Here is a 20,560-nt window from a genome sequence, read left to right as displayed (position 1 = left end):
TGTAGATAATGGTAAGCACCTTGAATTTTATGCGTCTGACAACAGGTAGCCAATGCAGTTCTCTTAACCTGGGGGTGATGTGGTCTCTTCGAGGACAACGAGTTATTATCCTGGCGGATATCACCTAATCCTTTCTTTGCATCTGGAGAAAAGTATGGTTGCTGAAGACCAATACTACTCCTGGAGCATCAGTGGATTTTATTGAGTTAGAATCTATGTGGTGCATCCAAGTCTTACCGAGACTTTGGGGATGTGGCGTAGCTTAGTGGTTAAAGCTTGTTTAGCCAAAGACCTGGGTTTGATTCCCCACATGGGTACAATGTGTGAAGCCCATACCTGGTGTCCCCTTCCTAGATATTGTTGGAATATTGCTAAAAGCGACATAAAACCCAACTCACTCACTCCCTCACTTACCGAGTCTTCAGCTCCAGAGTCCTCATCATCCTGGGTGAGTTCCTCTGTCCAGTCACTGTCTGCATCCTGCATGGTAACCACATCTGTATCCAAGGGAGGAGTGGCTGTCCCGCATCTTATAAACAAGGTCATGGTGCAGATGAGTAATAAGGAATGTTTGTCAGTGGGGCTGGATGCAGGTTATCAAGTACAATAAATGAGTCACAATTGTTTTACACCACTGTCAGGAATTCCTGAAAAACCTACATGCTTTGGGTTATTGTCGGGACAGTTCTGTGTCATTACATATGTCTACAAGTCTATCAATCTGAACTGCTGACTCTATACATCATAGTCATCAGGTTTTTATGTCACGGTATGGGTAATAAATTCTGGTATTTTGTTTTCATGATTTTCTGTTTTGAAGCATTTCAAAGATACATTTCCAGTTTCTATACACATTGACAAGAAACTATGTGTGTCAATTAAACATTAGTTGAAGGGAAACCCAACGTTATACTCTAATGCTGAAGAACATACTGGTATTACTAGAATCGGTCTCTGAGTAGTGTCTCATGTCACAGACTATCCTACCTCTCTGAGGTCCTCTTCAGAGCACAGAGGATATCGCCAACATAGGTGAGGAGGCAGCACATTGTCTGGAGAACTCCCTAAAATAGAAAAATGAGTTCCTGCTATTAGCATACAAGGCACAGTTTGGGTTTGTGTCATAATGGCCATTCTCATAAAAATCAACTCTGATACCGTCGACTCACACCACTTTGTCAAAAGCAGACAAAGCCTAAATGACATGATACATCAAGCCCTGTTCCTCAATGCCATCTGAACGACTGTGTATTTTGTGAGTTCCTTGAGTGGCATATTTAGAAATTGGTGAATCAGATAAAGATATCACCCGAATAAAGAAGTTGTTCTTCCATAAAGTTTGTCCTTATCGGTGTATTTTGTGGATATTTCACAAACTATTCTTCAAAGACATTCTCTCTGGAACTTCTTTCATTTCTTCTACACCATAAACCATTTGTTAAGAACTGCCCTATGCCAGTTTTACAAACTGAATTATGTCTGAAAACTTACATCTGATTCTTAATGTTTCTCAAACCCTTACCTTTCCTGCAGATCCATTCTTAAGAATCTTCTCTAGAACATCCTTCTCCTCCAAGTAGGATTTGCTACAAGAGAAGAGGTTAAATGTGCATGAGACTTGAATATTAACATTGAAAAAATGTGCGCTAATTATAAGAAAGGCACTGAACTAAAACTTTGTTGTCCTGATCTGATAATGAACAGGTATGTTGTTATACCAAGTTTGTTGTTATACCAATATCAACAATCATATGTGGTTAAGGCAGAGAAGATGATTGTGAAGAATATATGTTCAGGTTGTTTTTACCTATTCTCTCAAAAGAATCTGAACAAAAAAATCAAACTGCCCACCTCTACTTCTGTTTTATTAATGTGAGTATATGCAAACTTGAAGCCTTACAAGTATGAGTGAGTGAGCATGGTTTTATGTCACTTTTAACAAAATACCAGCAACATCACAGCGAGGGACACAAGAAATGGGCTTCACATATTGTGCCCAAGTGGGGAATTAAATCCGTGTCTTGGGGTGACAAGTGAACGCTTTAACCACTAGTCTACCCCACAGCCCCACAAGCATGAGAGAAATCATGGCAATGGGTGGACAAAACCAAGGTCTATATCTGATGCAGAATAGGATGAAAAGTGCTCTGATCTAATTTCTTATAAACTGAAATGTTACCAGAGATTGAGCCATCCTGTCGCTGCCTGGAAGAGGGTGACATGGCCTGCCCCCTGCCCCGCCCCTGCCAGCATGTTCATGATGACCATCAGTTCGGGGAAGCCAGACATGTCTCCATCTTTCTCCTTCAGCAGCGGTGACCCCATGGGGATGAGAGCAGCTAGCACTGCCTGGGCAACCTCTTGACCCACAGGGCTGAAACAAACCCTTGCTGTTACAGAAACATTTGCTAGCTGTTACTGATCAACAGATACAATCCTGACCCACATTTTAGTTACCTATAGGTATTTAAACTGAAGTATACAGCGAGTGACTGAGTGAGTGAGTGAGTTTAGTTTTTATGCCGCTTTTAGCAATATTCCAGCAATATCACGGCTAGGGACAAAAGAATGGGCTTGCAAGTAGCTGAGACCAAAAGACTTCATCATATCTGTCAATTTGTCATCAGTGTGTTCAATACAAGCTCAGTTTACTGTACACTCAAAGACAAATTAATTGTGTACATAAACTGAAATATCAGAGGTAAAATGGATATTTAACATGAAAACGTCTCACCTTTTCTCTTTGACAATAAACATGGTTAGGTTCTGCAGCAGCACTCTGTTCTCTCGCACATTGCCCTCATTCTCCTCTCCCTGAAATGACATTAAGAACTAACATTCGTACATCCTTTCCTCCCTAAATAATACAGGTGAATGTTTAAATGTCCAGCAATATCATGGCCTTTAATTTACACCAGACTAAGCAATGACAAACCCATAAGCAACATCCACACATTTATTGGATAAATATTTGGTAATCTGCCAAGATACCGAACATAAGCATCTGATCTGTACTAGTCTCGTTTTACAAACAGCATAAGTTGCTGAGGACCAGTTTTAACCCAGAATTTCCAGAGACAGCTCACATAAACTAAAACTGATGTTGTAAAATGAGTGAGTTGTGAGTTGACACTGGCTTGTACAATGTTTTAGTTATATCAGTATGTCAGCTGAAATGTTGGAAGAAAACCAGCAGACATTTACCACTCTGATGAAGCCTAGAAAAGATCAATATTAGGGCAAATTTGGTATACACTAGAGTTGGGAATTGACCTCAGAAACCATAATCGATTATCGAAGTCATCTGCCAATCAATTATCAATTGGGCAACAAATGTGTTTATGTGGTCGGGCTCACTAACTTGGTTGACACATGTCATCGTATCCCAACTGTTATCCTTCCATACAACAATCAAGGAGTACTGAGGACTACCTCTGCCCCACAAATCCGTCTTAAGCCCCTCAAGCCCAACCCTGACCAACACTCCCAACACTTTATGTATCCTAACCCAAGTCTTCCAATCAGTGCTGTTGTACCCACCTCCTCTGGTTTGGTAACAATCTTTGACAGCAGGCTCTGGAGGATGACTTTGTCCACGCTGGCCAGTTTAGACAGGGAAGCACAGAGAGACTCATAGCTCTTGTCTCCAGGACTCTTCTCGGCTAGGTGGAACAGCTTGTTGAAGAACTTGAGGACTTTGGTCGCAAACTGTGGAGACAGGTTGTCTCGGACCAGTGACAGCAGCAGACTGGTCAGGTCTGAAAACATCAGAAAATTATTTCTTGACATTAGTAGGGTGTGTGGTCTTGTGCATAGAGCTCAGGTCACAAATCAGTTGAGGTGAAGCAATGTTGGGCACGGAGAGTCCTTGGATGGGTGACCGTGTTTGGCAGCTTGACTCCTGAGAGTTTCTAGGACTTCAGTCTTGCCCCACAATGAAGCACGTGATAATGTGGTCTCACCTTAGGCAAGTGAGTTTGTTCAAAAATTGCCTCTGATCACCCAGAAGTGCAATGGGTACCCGGTGGGATAAGTCATGTGACTATTAACCTTCTAGCACGTCAGAGGCCTGCACTCCTTGTTTTGAAACAAAATATCCCATCTATTTCGGACAACTTTCTGCTTGTAAATCATTTTGTGTGATGTTGCTATGGTCATTGAAAGAGTGAGTGATGCTTTTTTGGCTTTTAGCAACATCATACCAGGAGACACCAGAAATGGACATCATGCATTGTGAATCAAACCTGGCTTTTCATCATAATGAGCAAATGCTTAAACCACTTCGTTCCTCCTCACACCTTAAAACTACCTCTGAGCTTCCAAATGAACTGCAAATTAAAGTGATCCGATTGATAGGCATTTCTAAGAAGCTGATCACTGTCAAAGTAGACAAAAAGTACAAGGATAACAAGTACTTTGTTACACTGTAACTGCAATTTTTCTGAACACATTTAGATTTTTGTAACTAGGGCTGCTATGCTGTCTACTTTGTCACCAAATCAAAGTGTTGATATCTGTGTAGTTACCTCCATGCTCAGTGTAGAACTGTTCAAAGGCTTTCTTCCCTGCTGTCTTCTCCAGATGGTTCTCCATGAACTTGAGACAGTCCTGCAGGATCTTCTCGTCCAGGCCACTACAACATTACACAGTAGCATCTTATAGGCTCTGGCACAACCCATCATACAAATGAAAGAATGTCAAAGGGTCCTTGTCATAACCCTAAAGTTCAAGTCTCAGGTGTCCTAAATTCAAATATTATAACATCAAATCAAAAACTCCTCTGAACTACGCTTTCAGGCAGCTCTTAGTTCAAGCATGAGGCCATTACATAGTTCTCTGAGAATTTCCACCAACTAAGACAACTAAGACTACTCCACAACCAATGAATTACGGGCTCTGAGATATTGATCTCATCTCTAACATAGTCCAAAATAAAGAATAAATATCAAAGGATAATGTTATAACGTCTGAGCCTTGAGCAAACTACATCCAAATACTATAGCATAAAATCAAGAATCGCGGGCATTTACTACATTTCAGAACTAACAGAGACCATTTCATTCAGCTCTTACACTAAACATGAGATTCCAAAGACCATTTCATAGTGCCTTAACTGAATTTCAACTCAAAGACTACTAGGAGACACCTGACCAATCAGAACATCATGTGCCTTGCCATATTAACAGAAAATAACATTAAAAATGCCAATGGTCATTATTCCTAATACAAGTACATGTGTGAAATGTGTATATTCTTTTTCAGAGAGATCGTCCTTGGGGTACATATTATGCATTTTCCGGCTGTAAAATGTCCTGTGACAGTTGTATCAATGTTTTTTGAATAAAAAGATTGTACAATAAATAAACTCTTTTACTTATTATACGGACCCTACCTCACGGAGTTACCTCCCTTAGAGCATGCGCACCAACTGGGTAGGCTCCTAGACCCGTAGCATCATTCCTTCTGCTGTCACGGCCCTGAACAGGCGTTTCGTTGTGATTACCTTTCATGAGCCGATGCGGTAGCTGTATTTTAAGATGTCTGAGACACCACCTGTATGTTTGGTTTTATTTGTCTAAAACAATAACAGTAAAGCCTTACAGTGGTTGTTTCATAATTGTGACTTTGTATAAGTACTATCAAAATCATAAACTTTTCCGTGGTTTCACGCAAGTTTGCTCTGCCATGGCGAGGAAGTTTAGCGTGCGGCGTGGTCGTAATATTGCGTTTTAAAACCAACTATTACTTTCCGTGGTAACCTTCCGCGTATTTTTCAATGTTTTCTCACGTGTTTCTCTGCTTCTGGCCACAAGTTAACTAACATGTTTACGTGTTTGTTTCAGGCTTTACCTGTTGTTAGGTCTGTGGGGAAGTATTCCCGGGCTGACAGTCACTCCCAATCGTGGCCTGTCTGGAGAAGGCGAGGCCATGTGGCTGATACATGTTCAATTTGTCTGGCCTTTTCCCCGGGCACAGAAGAGGCGGTGGCCGACACCCTGTTTACCGCAGCGAGATCGTGGCGGGAGGGACCTGGCGCAGGTTCCCCGTCAAAATCTAAGCAGGCGTCCAAAAAGGAAAAATCCGTGGCCCTTCCCCTCTCCTACCACCCGAAAGGTGGTTTTGACATGTCTCTAATGGAGTCGATGTTTCAGAAGCAGATGGACTCAATGAAGTCCTTCGTTCGGGAGTCGGTTGGAGGTCTCCGCCAGGGAGTTCCTCGCCCACTCCGGACGGGGGGCGGAGAGTCCGGGGGTGGGATCGCCGGCCTCGGCTAGATCCCTCAGCCTTGAGGCGTCTGTCGATCCGTTGCCTCTGGCCCGGGTCGGGCGCCTCGGCTGCTCCGGAGAGGGAGGTGCTCCCAGTCCCCCTCTCGGAGCTTGCGCTTGGGCCGTTGAGTATTCCTGGTATTCCGGTCCCTGCGCACACCCGCCCCATGAGAGCGGAGGCACCAGTTCTGCCTGGCCTGCCTCCTGCGTCACCGGGACGAGGTCCACGCGCGCCGCCCGGCTGGCTGGCGTGGAGCAGTCGGTCTGTTCCTCCCTTCCTGTGGTGCCCAGCGTTAGGCAGTCCACGGGGTCGGGGTTAGGGTCCTCTTCGGAGGAGACCCAGCCTCTGACTTCGGGCTCGGGCCGCCGAGGCAATGGAGCTCGGGGAGGTCGAGGAGCATGACGGCAGCTTCCGTTTTGCTTCGGCCTTGCGGGAGGTCCGGCAGAGAATTGCCGAGGGCCTACCCCAGGCCGCGGTGCCTGCTGGTTGCGTGGACTCGACTGAGTTCCGCTTGCCTGGTGAGGCGTTTGCCCCTAGGGCAGCCCTCACAGGCGCAGCTCCGCATTCTGCCATCGTTGGTGCGGGCGTGGTGATCCCCTCTTGTCTGGTACCCGAGTCAGGTTTGACTTACCTGAACTTCGTCGCGGCGCTACCAGCTTGGGGAGGATTCCCTGTTAGATGTCGTACCGATCGTGGGCCGAGTGTGTTTTCACTTCCGTCGCCCTGGGGAGGCTCGGCTTCCTCCGAGCAGCTCGGCTGCTGCGGGCAAGGCGCCTCACTCCACCTTTGCCCTCGGCGGGCATCCCCTGCACGACGCGTACCCGGACCTCTGAGGAGGTCTGCGGAGCATGATGCAGCAGGTGCGGGTGGTGGTCCATGAGGCCTACCTCTCCTCGATACAGAGTCGGCCCTGGAAGGCGGAGGGGCATGCTGGCGGCGATGTCGCCGCATGTCGATGCTACTCCGTCAGCTGTCGGAAGTTCAGGCTCACCTGCAGCGACTCTTTGCGGTCTGCTGCGTCCGGCGGTGATGTCGCGCCCAGTCATGGGGATGCGCAGGCTGTGGCTGTCGGCGTCTAGGTACTCGGCAGCAACACAGCAGACCTTGCTGGCTCTCCCTTTCCGTCTGGGGCGACCCTCTTTCCCGGGGCACAGCAGGTCATACGGGAGGCTGCCGCTGCAGCTACCTCCTTCAAGGATTCTAAGGCCTTGTTGGAGCACCCGCGGGTGTCTCGCCCCCGCGCTCCCGTACCACCTTCCTCCGCCGGGGTGCAGCCTACACCCGAGTCTGCCGGCTGGCTTCGGCCGCTTGGTAGGGGTAGGCGGAGGAGTAGGTCCGCCAAGGGTAGGGGCAAGGAGCAGTCCTCGACTAGCTCCCAGCCTTTTCGCGGGCGCGGGAGGTCTGCCCCGACCTCCCGTTAACCCAACAGGCTGCCGCTCAAGCCGTGTGTCACACCCAGTCAGCTCCGCTACTAGGGTCCACGCACGCGCTCCTACCCCATATCCCAGTGGGAGGCCGCCTCTCTCTATTCCTGCCGGAATGGGAGAAGGCTACCAACAACGCTTGGGTGCTGGCCACGGTCAGCATAGGCCATCTCCCACTGTGGAAGCGAGGTCCGCCCGACTTCACCGGCATACGACGCACTCCGGTGCCGTCATGCCAAGCCAGGGCGGACATATTGCGCGACGAAGTTCAGGCTCTGCTGGACAAGTCCGCAATCGAGCGCATTCCACCGGGAGAGGAACAGGCGGCGGATTTTTACTCCGCGTGCTTCCTGCGTCGAAGAAAGGCGGCGGGTTCGTCCGATTCTCAACCTCAAGGGGTTGAATCATGCTCAGTACCATCCTTCAAGATGGAGACACTGCGCTCGGTGATCTCATCTGTTCAGCCCGGGCGATTGGCTCCGTCAATCGACCTAAAGGATCGCGTATCTGCATGTACCCATACATCCCTCGTTCAAGCAGTACCTCCGGTTCTCTTCACGGCGGGATGTATTACCAATTCAGTGCTCCCCTTCGGCATATCGACTGCCCCAAGGGTGTTCACCAAGCTCATGTTAGTCCCAGCTACCCTAGCTCGCTCGCCAAGGAAAGGCGTTGTTACCCTTACCTAGGCGACTGGTTGCTCGGAGCACTAACACAGCCAGCGAGTCAAGATGCTACTCACACAGTGATAGACATTCTAACTTCGACTGGGGTGGATCATCAACCTCAAGAAATCCGACCTGGTACCCACCCAGGACTTGGTTTTTTCTTGGGCGCGATTCAAGCGAACAAGGATCTCGTTTCCTTGTAAGCCCGACCGGAGTCACCAGAGTTAGGAGATGGTATCTTCATTCCTCTCCCAGCCCCAGGCACCAGCACGGACTTGGCTCCGTCTACTGGAGCCATATGGCGTGACGATCTCTGTAGTGTGGCGGTTGAGATGTGTCCCCATACAGCAAGCTTTGGCTGGGCTGTGGACTCACACGGAGGATCTGGGGCGCAGTCTCACAGTCCCCGAGTGGTTGACACCTCACCTTCAGTGGTGGACAAATGTCGGGGAATCTCACCAGGGGTTCCCCTTGGAAATCCACGCCAGCTCTCACAGTTCAGACAGATCGTCCCTCACGGGCTGGGGCGTTCTGGGCAGTCTGTCGGCTTCCGGACTCTGGTCGAAGCGAAGCTCACCTTCACATCAGCGTGTTGGAGCTGAGAGCTATGCGGTTGGTATTCGGCGCTTCAGAGAGCATGTCCATTGGCCAGGTAGTCCGTCTTCAGTTAGACAACCAGGCGGCCATGTCGTACATCCTGAAGCAGGGAGCCGCGGTGTCCCCAGCTCCTCCGGGAAGCGTGGGACTTTCTCCTCTGGGCGACCAATACGATTGTCAGGTACTCCTGTTTATCTCCGGGGCTGGAGAGCGATGCGAGCAGATCGCGCCTCTCGCGGATCCTGGCCCTGCAGTGGATGCTTTCGACAGGCAGATATTCACAGTAATCTCCCCAGTTGTGCCGGGTCGATTCGAGGTGGATCTGTTTGCGTCCGGCGGGGCGCATCAGACACCGATGTTCTGCTCTCGGATACCCGGACCAGAGGCGTTGGCTGCCGCGCCCTTCCTGCTGGATTGGGACGGGCAAAGTGCTCTGGGCGTTCCCGCCGTTACCACTCATTCCCGTGTCCTTTCACAGCTGTCCACCCAGCCAGCTCGGCTACTTGTGCTACTGGCACCGCTTTGGCCGTCACAGAGCTGGTTTCGGTAATTCTCAGGTTTCTGGCTCAGCCTCCTGTTCTATTACCTTTTGCGACCCGGACATTCTCACTCAGAGCGGGCCCCACCCAAATCCGCGGATTCAGTGGGTGGCTTGGCCTCTGTCAGGTCTAACCTCGAGAGCACGCGGAATTCCTGCAGCAGTTGCAGACACAATTCTGGCTTCGAGGCGGATTCGACAAGCGTTCAGTATGAGGATAGGTGGTCCCGCTATGTGGCGCTGGTGTTCAGATAAGGGCATTGCAGATCCCTTTTCGCGGATTTAGTCGAGTATTGGAGTTTTGCAAGCTCGTTTGGAAGAAGGCCTGGCGGCCCCGACCATTAAGTGGCTACTCCACCGCTATTTCCACTTTTCACACCCCTGTCGATGGTGCTCTTCTGGGGCAGCACCCTCTCGCATAGCAGCTTTCTGGCGCGGAGCGGATTCGACCTGCTCTCAGGCGAACCAGTCCACCTTGGGATTTGTCGATCGTGCTTTCGATTGGCTGTCGGTCCCACTTTCTCACACCTATCGGCTATTTCCATTCAGTTGTTGACCTGGAAAGCTGTGTTTCTGGTGGCGGTAACATCTGGTCGAAGAGTCGGCGATATACATGCTATGTCGTCCCGACCGAGCTGACTGTGTTTCACGGATCGTGTCAGCATTAAGCCTCCCAGATACTTACCACCGACCGAAGGTCGATCACGCTTTCCATGTGACAGCTCCTATCGAACTTCCTACTCTTACCCAGCCTTCCACATCGGGGACCACTCCTCTGAGCACTCACCCGTTGGATGTCCGTAAGGCGCTCAAAGTCTATATCAAGCGAGCGCAGGGGATCCGTGACGGGTACCCAGCTGTTCTGTTGTTACGGTGGCGGGAAGGCTGGTCTGCCAGCGAGCAAGCAAACTTTGTCTGGCTGGCTTGTTTCATGTATTTGTGCGCTTATCAGGCTAAGGGCAAGCCTCCCCTGAGGGTTGAAGGCTCACTTTCGGTCAGGGCAGTAGCAGCATCAAAAGCTTTTGCAGCGGCACTCCCCATTGAAGAGATCTGCTCTGCGCTATTTGGAGCCGGCCAAGCACTTTTATCGCCATTATCAGCTCGATACACATTCACGCATAATCGTATGCAGCTTTGGTCGTACCGTTCTCTCCAGTGGACAGTGTCCTGCCACCCTGACCAAGTGAGTCTTGGTTTATTGGTTTGTGTTGGCGGCTCCTGTACAATGATTCCATTATTGACATGTCTGCTACTGAGCACTCAGAGAACCTGTACCCCTTCGATTCTCTAAGGAGTTACGATATCGTTAGTGAGTGGTATTTTTGTTTTCCCTCACGGTGCTCTCCGAAGAAGCCACTTAGTGGGTCGAATATAATTTAAGTCATGCTCAAGTATTCCAGTTGAATGACAGCTAGTTTAGTAGTCATGGTATTGGGAAGTATTTTTGCATGAGGTTGGTAGGTTCTTTGTTGTTTAACATCCCACATAGCAATATTCCAGCTATATGGCAGTGGTCTCCAAATAACTGAGTCTAGACCAGGTAATCCAGGTAATGATCAACAGCATGAGCATCGATCTACACAACTGGGATACGATGACATGTGTCACCTAAGTCAGAAGCCTGACCACGTGTTCCTGTTAGTCACCATTTACAACAAGCATAGGTTACTGGGACCAATTCTAACCAAGATCTTCATGGGTATTTTTTGTGTAAGAATATGTGATGTTCTAGTTTTGACAGATCTTGTTGCTTCTCACCTCTCGGCATCAGAGTAGTCGATAATGAGTTCGTGACAGACTGAGATCACGTGACCATACATCTTGAGAGCAAACTCCTCCCCATCAGCCTGACCCAGGAACTTCTCTAAGGAGTTGGACACCTATGGCAGAAATAACACTATTAACATAAGGAATCTCTTTGGGAACTTAAGGAATGTCTTCAGATCAAATAATTTTTTTTGTCAGCAGCCATGATAAAGTAAACACATCATATTGTGCTCCAGTTTTCTAAACTGCTCTGAGTTTCCTATCCCAGTTGTACAGCTGGCAGCTTTTGCCTTTACACTGAAGCCAAGTCTGTTTAGAGCCTGAAAAAGATTCTTTCAGCAGATAAAGGTGCTTCAAAAACAGGGATATCTGGAATTAATTCCTCATTAGTCAAGTCAAAGAGTGAGGGAGTACGCCGGGGGACACCAGAAATGGGCTTCACACATTGTACATATGTGGGGAATCGAACCCGGTCTTCGGCATGACGAGCCAAAGCTTTAACCACTAGGTAACCCCATTGCCCACAGGGGTTGCAAGACAGCCTACTCTCCTGTCACATTGATAGAGTTGAACCAAAGCTTTAACCACTTGGCCACCCCACCGCCCCCCAAGTCAAGAGGTAAGGTTGGAGATAACATGAAGAAGTGGTGATACTGAAAAGCACATTGATGGAGTTGAACCAAGACAAACTGTTGAATGGTAATGGTATGTGAATGATAACTCACCGAGTCTGCCAGGTATTCTGTGGTGATGTCGTACATCAGGGGAAACATCACTCGCACAAACTCCTTACTGCTGTCTGCATCAGGACACCACCTGGATAAGTGATAATATTATTGTGTCATGTGCGAGTGATAGATCCTCTGTAAATACACTAAACATTCAACTAAAAGCTGCATTCAAGCGTTTGCTTCCCTGAATGGTCAGTTTCTATGTTTTCTTTGCTAGTTTAAAATCACTACTATGCTACTGTGGCCCATAAACACATGATGGGTCTAGTCAATGCAGACAATGCAGTGTTTTTCATTTCTTGGTTAACGCCGTACTCAGCAATTTTTCAGCCATATGATGTCAGTCTGTAAATAATCGAGTCTGGACCAGGAGAACCAGGGATTGAGATCATGAGCATCGATCTACACAATTGGGATGCGATGAAATGCAAAGTTCCAGCCATGATGGAGAAGCAGATTGAGATCATGAGCTGTAACACAATTGGATCTGCGATGACATGCAAAGTCTGGACCAATAAGAACCAGGAGAACCAGGGATGAGATGAGATACACAATTGGGATGCGATGAAATGCAAAGTTCCAGCCATATGAAAGCTGTGTACATAATAGAGTCTGGACCAGGAGAACCAGGGATTGAGATCATGAGCATCGATGACATGCAAAGTTCCAGCTATATGAAAGCTGTGTACATAATTGAGTCTGGACTAGACAATTAAGTGACTGGCATTGTGGGCCACTGGGAAACAATGACATGTCACCAGTCACAGTGCCTGACCACACAGTCCAATACATCACCTCTTTACGACCAGCATACATTGTAGAGACAAATTCTAAATTAAACTCGACTCTCGAAGATCCGGTTAAAATTGATCTTCAGTAACCCATGCTTGTCGTAAATGGGATCGGGTGGTCAGACTCGCTGTCTTGGTGGTACATGTCATTGTATCCCACTTGCGTAGATCAATGTGGTCCATGCTGTTGATCACTAGATTGTCTGGTCCAGACTCGATTATTTACAGACCGCTGAGATATAGGTGAAATATTGCTGAGGGTGGCGTAAAACTAAATTCACTCATTCTAAATCAAAATCCCTATTGGGAACAGATAGAGACTACTATTACTTCCATATCAAGATGGGATCCACAAGACTTGTGATACTTACACCACCAGGTCACTGGCAAAGCGGACAAGTGAGTTGAGCACATGTCTCATGGAGGCGTTGATGCAGAAGCTGGGCTGACCAGACAGGGTGACCATGTGGGCACTGTGGACGGTGTCCATGTAGCTCTCACAGGGAAGGATGTCATTGGCGAAGGCATTTCGCTGCAAACAGCAATATTTAATTTTCTGACTAAAATTGATATTTTATATTTATCCTGACTCATGCTACATTCTACATTTGTGCTGGATTAAAGGACTGTCCCTGTGATGTAACCATGCCTACCCGTACCATGCTCCAATACTTTCACTGTTCATTTCCAAACCTTCAAAACCTTTTGTTGACATTTTTTTCTCCGTTTGTGTTAGATCAAAACACTGTTAGTTAGTGGTGTTCCGATTAATTGAAATAATCGAAGATTGGTCGCACTGACCAAACGACCAAGCAATCGGTGACATTTTCTCATAATCAAACATAAACGATTTTGGAACAACTGTTTTAATCTTTGAAACATTTGACGATGGAAAATATCTTCGAAGTTTTCAGGGCCTGAAAACTTGCTTAATTCTTGGAAAACTCACTTCACTAACTGAAAAGGCATGACTAAATATTTCTTGAAGACTCCAGGTAGTTTATGTTCATGATATTATTAGTCATCACTTTAAAGTAGCGAGTTGCATCATGTTATACATATCTGCAATAACAACCTGGATAGGAAAATCTGGAAAATGACTCTAACCAATTTTTTTCGATGATTGTTCGTTGATAATGAAGCAATCATCAATTGTGAGGTTTCAACCAATTTTCCAACACTACTGTTAGCGAGATGTAACCATGCCTACCCATGCTTCAATACTAGGAAACTCGTTTCCGCTGCTAATTTCCAAACCTTCAGGTGTATAATACATATCATAGGGATTTTTGTTCAACATTTGTGCTAGATTAAAAGACTGCTCTTGTGATGTAACCATGCCTACCCATGCTCCAATACTGGGAAACTCATTTCCGCTGCTGCCGTTCCACTTTTCCACAGCATTCCTCACAGGGCGCGGGAGTATTGCCATCACCTCTGACCCCAACACTGACACCTTCGAGGCACGGTTTGACCCAATGCTCATCACCATGCCAAACGCCTGTAGTCTGTGAGGGGTCAAGGTCGAGTCGTCAGTGTCCGCTACCTCTCCAAGAACACATGATCTGGAAAAGGAAATATTCAGAATGCCCCATGCAATGTGCGAAGATGACATACAGTCAAATCCCGATGAGTCGAATCGCTGGGGACCAAGTAAAAATTCGACTTATCAATGTATTCGAGACATAGGTATGTCTATGAGGGCAGAAAAAAAGATGATCCAGTCCTAATTCCTCCGCCTAAGCATTTGTTTATCTAATGATTTCCATATCAATAATAGGGGCACCTTATCAGTTCCAGTCTCATTAGCACAGACAGTGATTTCCGTAACTCACTAATCTGCCTTTTGAACTCCCCTGTCAATGGCGTAAAGGTGTGAGCCGCGCTGGTTTGTTAATTGGATCAGTTTGCTACACCAATCAACTTTTCATTGACTGACTTCGACTTATGTATACAAGATTGCTGTTGTTTGAATCTCATGGGCCAAATTTCCTTCTCGAGTCATCGTGTGTATTTATGAGACGAATTTCGTGTAACCGGAAATCAAATGATGACAACTATAACAGGGAATGGTCGGGACCGACAGGTACTTCGAGTTATGCATAATATTCGAGACACCGGCATTCGACTCATCGGGATTTGACTGTATTATGTTAATTACCGTAAAACGTAACCCCAAATAATAACTTCCTAGCAGAATAGTTTTGTCCACTGTGGTTCAATCACATCTCTCATTTAAGCGAGCGAGTGAGTTTACTTTCATGCCGCTTTTAGCAATATTCCAGCAATATCATGACGGGGGAACACCAGAAATGGGCTCCACACATTCTCTCGTTTGAACTGTTGATAACTTGATTAGAATTTGTAATATATAAGGTTAGTTTCTTTGCTGTTATACTACATAGCAAGCATGGCTATTAATCAAAGTTATACAAGAACAGCAAATATATTAAAAAATCTGAGTCAGCCCTAAGCCAGTGGTTGTTGATATGTTGAGCAACACCAACTTGTCACTCTAAACAGAATTTTAACAAGAATTTCTTTGAATCAAAGCACGACAACATTTTATGTCAAGACGGACAAAGATAGTATCATACAAGATTGGCGACTGTTATAACAAATTGTGCAACAAATTAATGCTGAATATTATGCTTGGCGAGAAGCACAAAACCCAGCATTAATGAATGTTATTTTTCTCAACCGTAATCCAAGGGACATTCACACTTTTTATGGCAATTTTAAGCTTGTATTGATATTTAAGATTTACAGTACCTGAAATAATGGAAGATGGGTAAACTCACCTAACATAGACACTGTAAGCTTCAACAAGAGTTAGAATGGCTGGTATCAAATCTTGGACAATGTCCATCGTCTCGTGGGGATCAGCCTGGAATAACAGCACAGAACAGATGTGTTTTCTGATTTGGGTGTCATGAGTATTCATTTGCATGGTCGACTTATCCCAGGCTGCGATCAGATTGTGGAGGGTCATGTATTACATCATACACCCCAAACACATATGTATATCTCGTGATCTGATGGGTCAGTGATCATTTGATAATGTGATAATCATGATGTGATTAATTGTTGCAAGTTAGGTATTTGATCCTAGCCATCTTGTCAAAATGACACAATCATACATATTAAGCACAGAATGGCCATCAACCAACACTTTCAACAGGTTTTGGGAACTTTGGGAACCCTACTTACAACTGGCTTGGAGAAAGCATCATCCAGTCCCACCTCCACTTTGGCAACTACTGCATCCAGCATCAAGATGGCTGACAAACCGGGCAGATCCTTCATTGGGAGGATCTCCTTCTGTTCAACTATTGGTAGGTTCTTAATCTGTAACACAAAATTACACAGTGAAACCCGAGGAATCAAAAGTTTATTTTGCCTTGCCTTAGAGAACTGGGTCCTATAGAATATTACTTGAGTAAATTTCACATACTTCAAGTTGAAAATTGGAGACAGTTTTCTTTATTATGCATATCTCGATTTAAGAAATATTCTAACCTGGTCCTTAATGAATTTCATGGAGAGACGGACATCATAGTTGATGCTGTTTGCTGTCGTGTTGGCTGCTGTGACCAGTGTCTCTGCCTGTTGTGTGGTCGAACCTTGCTTCACAAGCCAGTCCTGTAACACAAGAAGGCCCTCTTTAAACATAGCAGCAGCAGCACCACCACATCAACAACAACCAAAATATTAACACAAAACAAGATAAACATATGTAATGCATCTCATGTACATCGGACACTTAAGAAACATTCATTGTTATCTTCAAATCATATGAACGACTATAAAACATCTCCCTAAATTATAAAAGATAACTTTATGCTAAACACTAGTCATCATCAAGGAATTGACAATGTCAGCATCATGCAACACCTGCATTATTTCCGTGTAAGCTATGCAATCCCAAAATGCATGATGTCCGAAAACCTGTGGTCTGATGACAAACTTATGGTGCTACATACACACAAATGATTGATTGATTGATTAGTTATTGTTTATTATTCAAGCCATATGCTGGTGGTCTGTAAATAATCGAGGCGCCTTGCATCGATCTACGCAATTGGGATGTGATGACATGTCTCAAACAAATGGGCTTCACACATTGTACCCATGTGGGGAATCGAACCCAGGTCTTCAGTGTGACAAGCAAAAAGCTTTAACCACTTGGCTACCCCACCGCCCCAGATGCAATAGAGGCCCATGAAGATCAGGGTTAGAATTGACCTTCAATAACCCATGCTTGTCGTAAGAGGCGACTATTGGGATTGGGTGGTCAGACTTGCTGACTTGGTTGACACATGTCATTGTATCTCAATTGCATAGTTCGATGTTCATGCTGTTGATCACTGGATTGTCTGATCCAGACTTTACAGACCGCCGGAATATGGTTGGAATGGCTGGAACAGCTGGAATATGGCGCAGTGCGGTGTAAAACTAAAGTCACTCACTTATCATCATCTAGTGCTTACCTTCACCCAGCTGACAAATGCCTTGTGCCCAAGTCTGGGTGCCCAGCGGAGTGTGTGAAGAATGTGTCCCTTCCCCATCGACAGCTGGCTCCCCTCCAGCAGCTTGATGTACTGGCTGGATGGGGGAAGACATGCAAGTAGGAGCCACACGATCAGGAAGTGATAGTGCATGGCTGACGCATCCTGGGAAAATAGAAAATACACACAAAATGTTAATGCTTTCAATACCATGTCTGAATAATGTAAATTTCTGACAGGAATTTTCTATTCACCTGAAATATTGGGTTAATCAGTGCTGTCTTGCATTAATACCAAGTCGGTCAAACAATCAGTCATCATTTTAATCACAATTACAAGGAGCCTGAAGTAGTGTTACACAATATGCAGGAATATCAAGGGTCTTTGTCTTAAATTCGAACTAACCTGTAGAGGTTTCAGATTCTTTGAATATATTCCTCCTTGGGGTACTTATAAGCATTTAAATGTCCATTTAAATTCCCTACGACAGTTGTAACAATATTTGAATAAAATATTTACAAAACAAAAACTACGTTTTGTCTTGTGAGACCACCCTTACAGGGCCTTCCGGCCCCCTACAGCCAAGAGCAGGTAACTCTAGACCGTAACCTCGTACCTCACTTTCCATGCTGAACGAAGTCAGACAGAATCGGGAGGGAGGCGAGGTACCCAAGGAGGAATATATTCAAAGAATCTGAAACCTCTACAGGTTAGTTCGATTCTTTTTTTATATATTCCTCCTTGAAATACTTATAAGCATAAGACAGACTCCTAAAGGCGGATCTCAGGGCGGCATTCTGTCTGCTTAAACACCCCGACAAGAAGTGGAATTTCCCAAGCTAATTATAGCAGAAAAGGCACACTTACCGGTCACGTGTCCACCAAAGCCAATCAGGGGGCATGAGCCAGGGTCAGGGTTAAGCGTATGCAAATTTGTCCAGTGAAACCTGCGCTAATGCAGCGAGCGAGACACACCCCTCCTCCTTCCCGTAATCTACCGGAAGTGAAGATAAGGGTCCCTTAATAAACCCAGAAAGCGAAATGCGGAATATGAACAGCAAAGTTTCCAAGGGCAGTTTAGTCTAGAGCTTTTGGTTAGAAAGCAAGAGACATGGGAATAAAAAAACAGCACCACATAAAACCCATCACCAAAGGAAAATGTAACAAGATTTGTAAAACCCAACACCAGTGTTAAAAATTGGCAGATAATGGTTCACACAATAAAAAACCTCGAAAGCTCAATCGGCTAGAGAGGTGGAACCATGCCCACTGGAGAGAACTGACTGACCGAACCGAGCACGCTCAATGGAGAGTCTGTCAAGTTGGTAATGACGGATGAGCGCATACTTTCGGACGGCTCCAAATAGCCGTGAGCAGATCTCCTCAATGGGCAGGGCTGCAGCGTAAGCTGTCGATGTAGCTACTGCCCTAACCGAATGAGCTTTCAACCCAACAGGCGGGATACGCCCTGTTTGAGTATAACTCATATGTATGGCAGAGACAAGCCACCGAGAAATGGTCTGCTTGGTGGGCGGAAGACCAGCCTGAACCCGCCATAACAACAAAACAATTGGTTACCCTTACGGGTACCCTTGTTTGTTTGATATAAGCCTGAAGTGTCTACGGACATCTAAGGCGTGAGCACGTCGTGAGAGGTACCGGACAGGAAGGCTGAGTGAAAGCTGGGAGCTCAATAGGCGCCGTCACATGGAAGGGACTATCCTTCTTAGGACGGTAAGTCTCAGGCAGCGAATGCTCACTCTGTCTTTGTGAAAAACAGTAAGCGGGATCGGCCGACATTGCGTGAATATCGCCAACCCCGCCTGCCTGAAGTCACCGCCACAAGAAAGCGCCGTCTTCCACGTCAACAGCTGGAGGGAAAGAGCCGACAGATTGTGAAACAGTGGACGGACAGCCAATCAAGAGCGATTGACAAGTCCCACGGGGACTAATCCGTCCGGACAACGGACGGATTCTGTCCACCTGCTAAAAGCTGTACAAGAGGGTGCTGCCCCAAGAGAGCACCGTCAACAGGAATATGAAGCGCAGAAATAGCCGTAGAATATCCCCGAACAGTGGAAGCCGCTAGACCGGCTTCCAAGCGAGACTGGAGGAATTCTAACACACAGACTAAATCTGTAGAAAGGGATCAAGAATCCCCTGTTGACACCAGCAGCGAATAACAGGCCCATCTATCCTCATATTGAGCGTTTGGCCGAATCCCTCCAGCGAAGCCAGAATTGTGTCTGCAACTGGTGCAGGAATTCGCTTCGCATGGAGGCGATCCCTGATAGCGGCCAAGCCACCCACTGAATCCTGGGATTGGTGGGAAGCTCCGTTCTGGGATAGGAGGTCGGTCGAAAAGGTAATAGAACAGGAGGCTGAGCCAGAAACCTGAAATTACGGAAACCAGCTTTTGTGCCGACCAATGGGGTGCCAGAAGCACAAGTAGCCGAGCTGGTTGTCGCGGTCAGCTCGCGACAGGACCCGGAAATCAGTGGTATTATCGGGGGCATACAATACCCTGTCCGTTCAATCTAGCTGAAAGCGTCGTTGGCTAACGCACCGGATCCGAATCCGGGAGCAAAACACAGGAATCTGGTTCGTCACCCCAGGCATAAACAGATCCACCTGGAAACGACCGAACAACTGGGAGATAATCCCGAATATCTCCCGGTTGAGCATCCACTACGTGTCGGGCTAGTATCGCCCGTGAGAGAGCATCTGCGCGGGCGTTGTCTACCCGGAGATAAACAGGCAAAACCGAATGTTGAACTGATCGCACCACAGTAGAAACTGCCCGCCTCCTGAAGGGCGGCGGAGACACTGTGCCGCCTTGCTTGAGAATGTAAGACATGGTGCGTTTGATTGTCCATTTCTAGAGCGACCACCACGGCCCTGCACCAACACCGGAAGCACTCGAACACCTTGCGGACTGCTCTCAGTTCTAACACATTGATGTGTAGGCTGACCTCCCGCTCCGACCAGAGGCGGAGGCTGAGTGCTTCGCCCAGGACCCCCAACCTGTGAGGGAGGCGTCCGTCTCAACTGAGAGGGAAGGTGTCGGGGTGTCGAGGGGGATCCCCTGGACAAATTCCCGGCGTCCATCCCCACCATCGCAAGTGAGGGATTAACCACTCTGGCGTTATGAGCATAATCACCGTAGCCCTGCGAGTGGCACCACAGCTGAGCTAATGCTTGCTGAATTGGTCGCATCCTCAAGCGGCGCCCGCCAAACCCGTCCACTGTAAGCGCCATGTTGCCAAGCA

General features: G+C 46.8%; 1 protein-coding gene across 1 annotated transcript in view; it reads right to left on the bottom strand.

Moving 5' to 3' along the window:
* LOC124275905 (E3 ubiquitin-protein ligase UBR4-like) overlaps nt 1-20,560 on the bottom strand; it is a 171,897-nt gene that overhangs the window by 107,534 nt on the left and 43,803 nt on the right. Inside the window, 15 exon segments of the mRNA XM_046711589.1 lie at nt 415-529; nt 988-1,064; nt 1,523-1,586; nt 2,180-2,374; nt 2,735-2,814; nt 3,541-3,758; nt 4,527-4,633; nt 11,253-11,374; nt 11,987-12,077; nt 13,155-13,315; nt 14,129-14,348; nt 15,585-15,670; nt 15,994-16,131; nt 16,303-16,425; nt 17,274-17,456. Of these exon segments, the coding sequence (XP_046567545.1) occupies nt 415-529; nt 988-1,064; nt 1,523-1,586; nt 2,180-2,374; nt 2,735-2,814; nt 3,541-3,758; nt 4,527-4,633; nt 11,253-11,374; nt 11,987-12,077; nt 13,155-13,315; nt 14,129-14,348; nt 15,585-15,670; nt 15,994-16,131; nt 16,303-16,425; nt 17,274-17,456 (1,980 nt within the window).

The sequence above is a fragment of the Haliotis rubra genome, unplaced genomic scaffold (assembly GCF_003918875.1).
Source record: "Haliotis rubra isolate DU_JTF1 unplaced genomic scaffold, ASM391887v1 Scf204, whole genome shotgun sequence".
NCBI classification, from domain to species: Eukaryota; Metazoa; Mollusca; class Gastropoda; order Lepetellida; family Haliotidae; genus Haliotis; species Haliotis rubra.
Note: the sequence above shows the minus strand (reverse complement) of the source record. Positions and strands in the feature narration are given on the sequence as shown.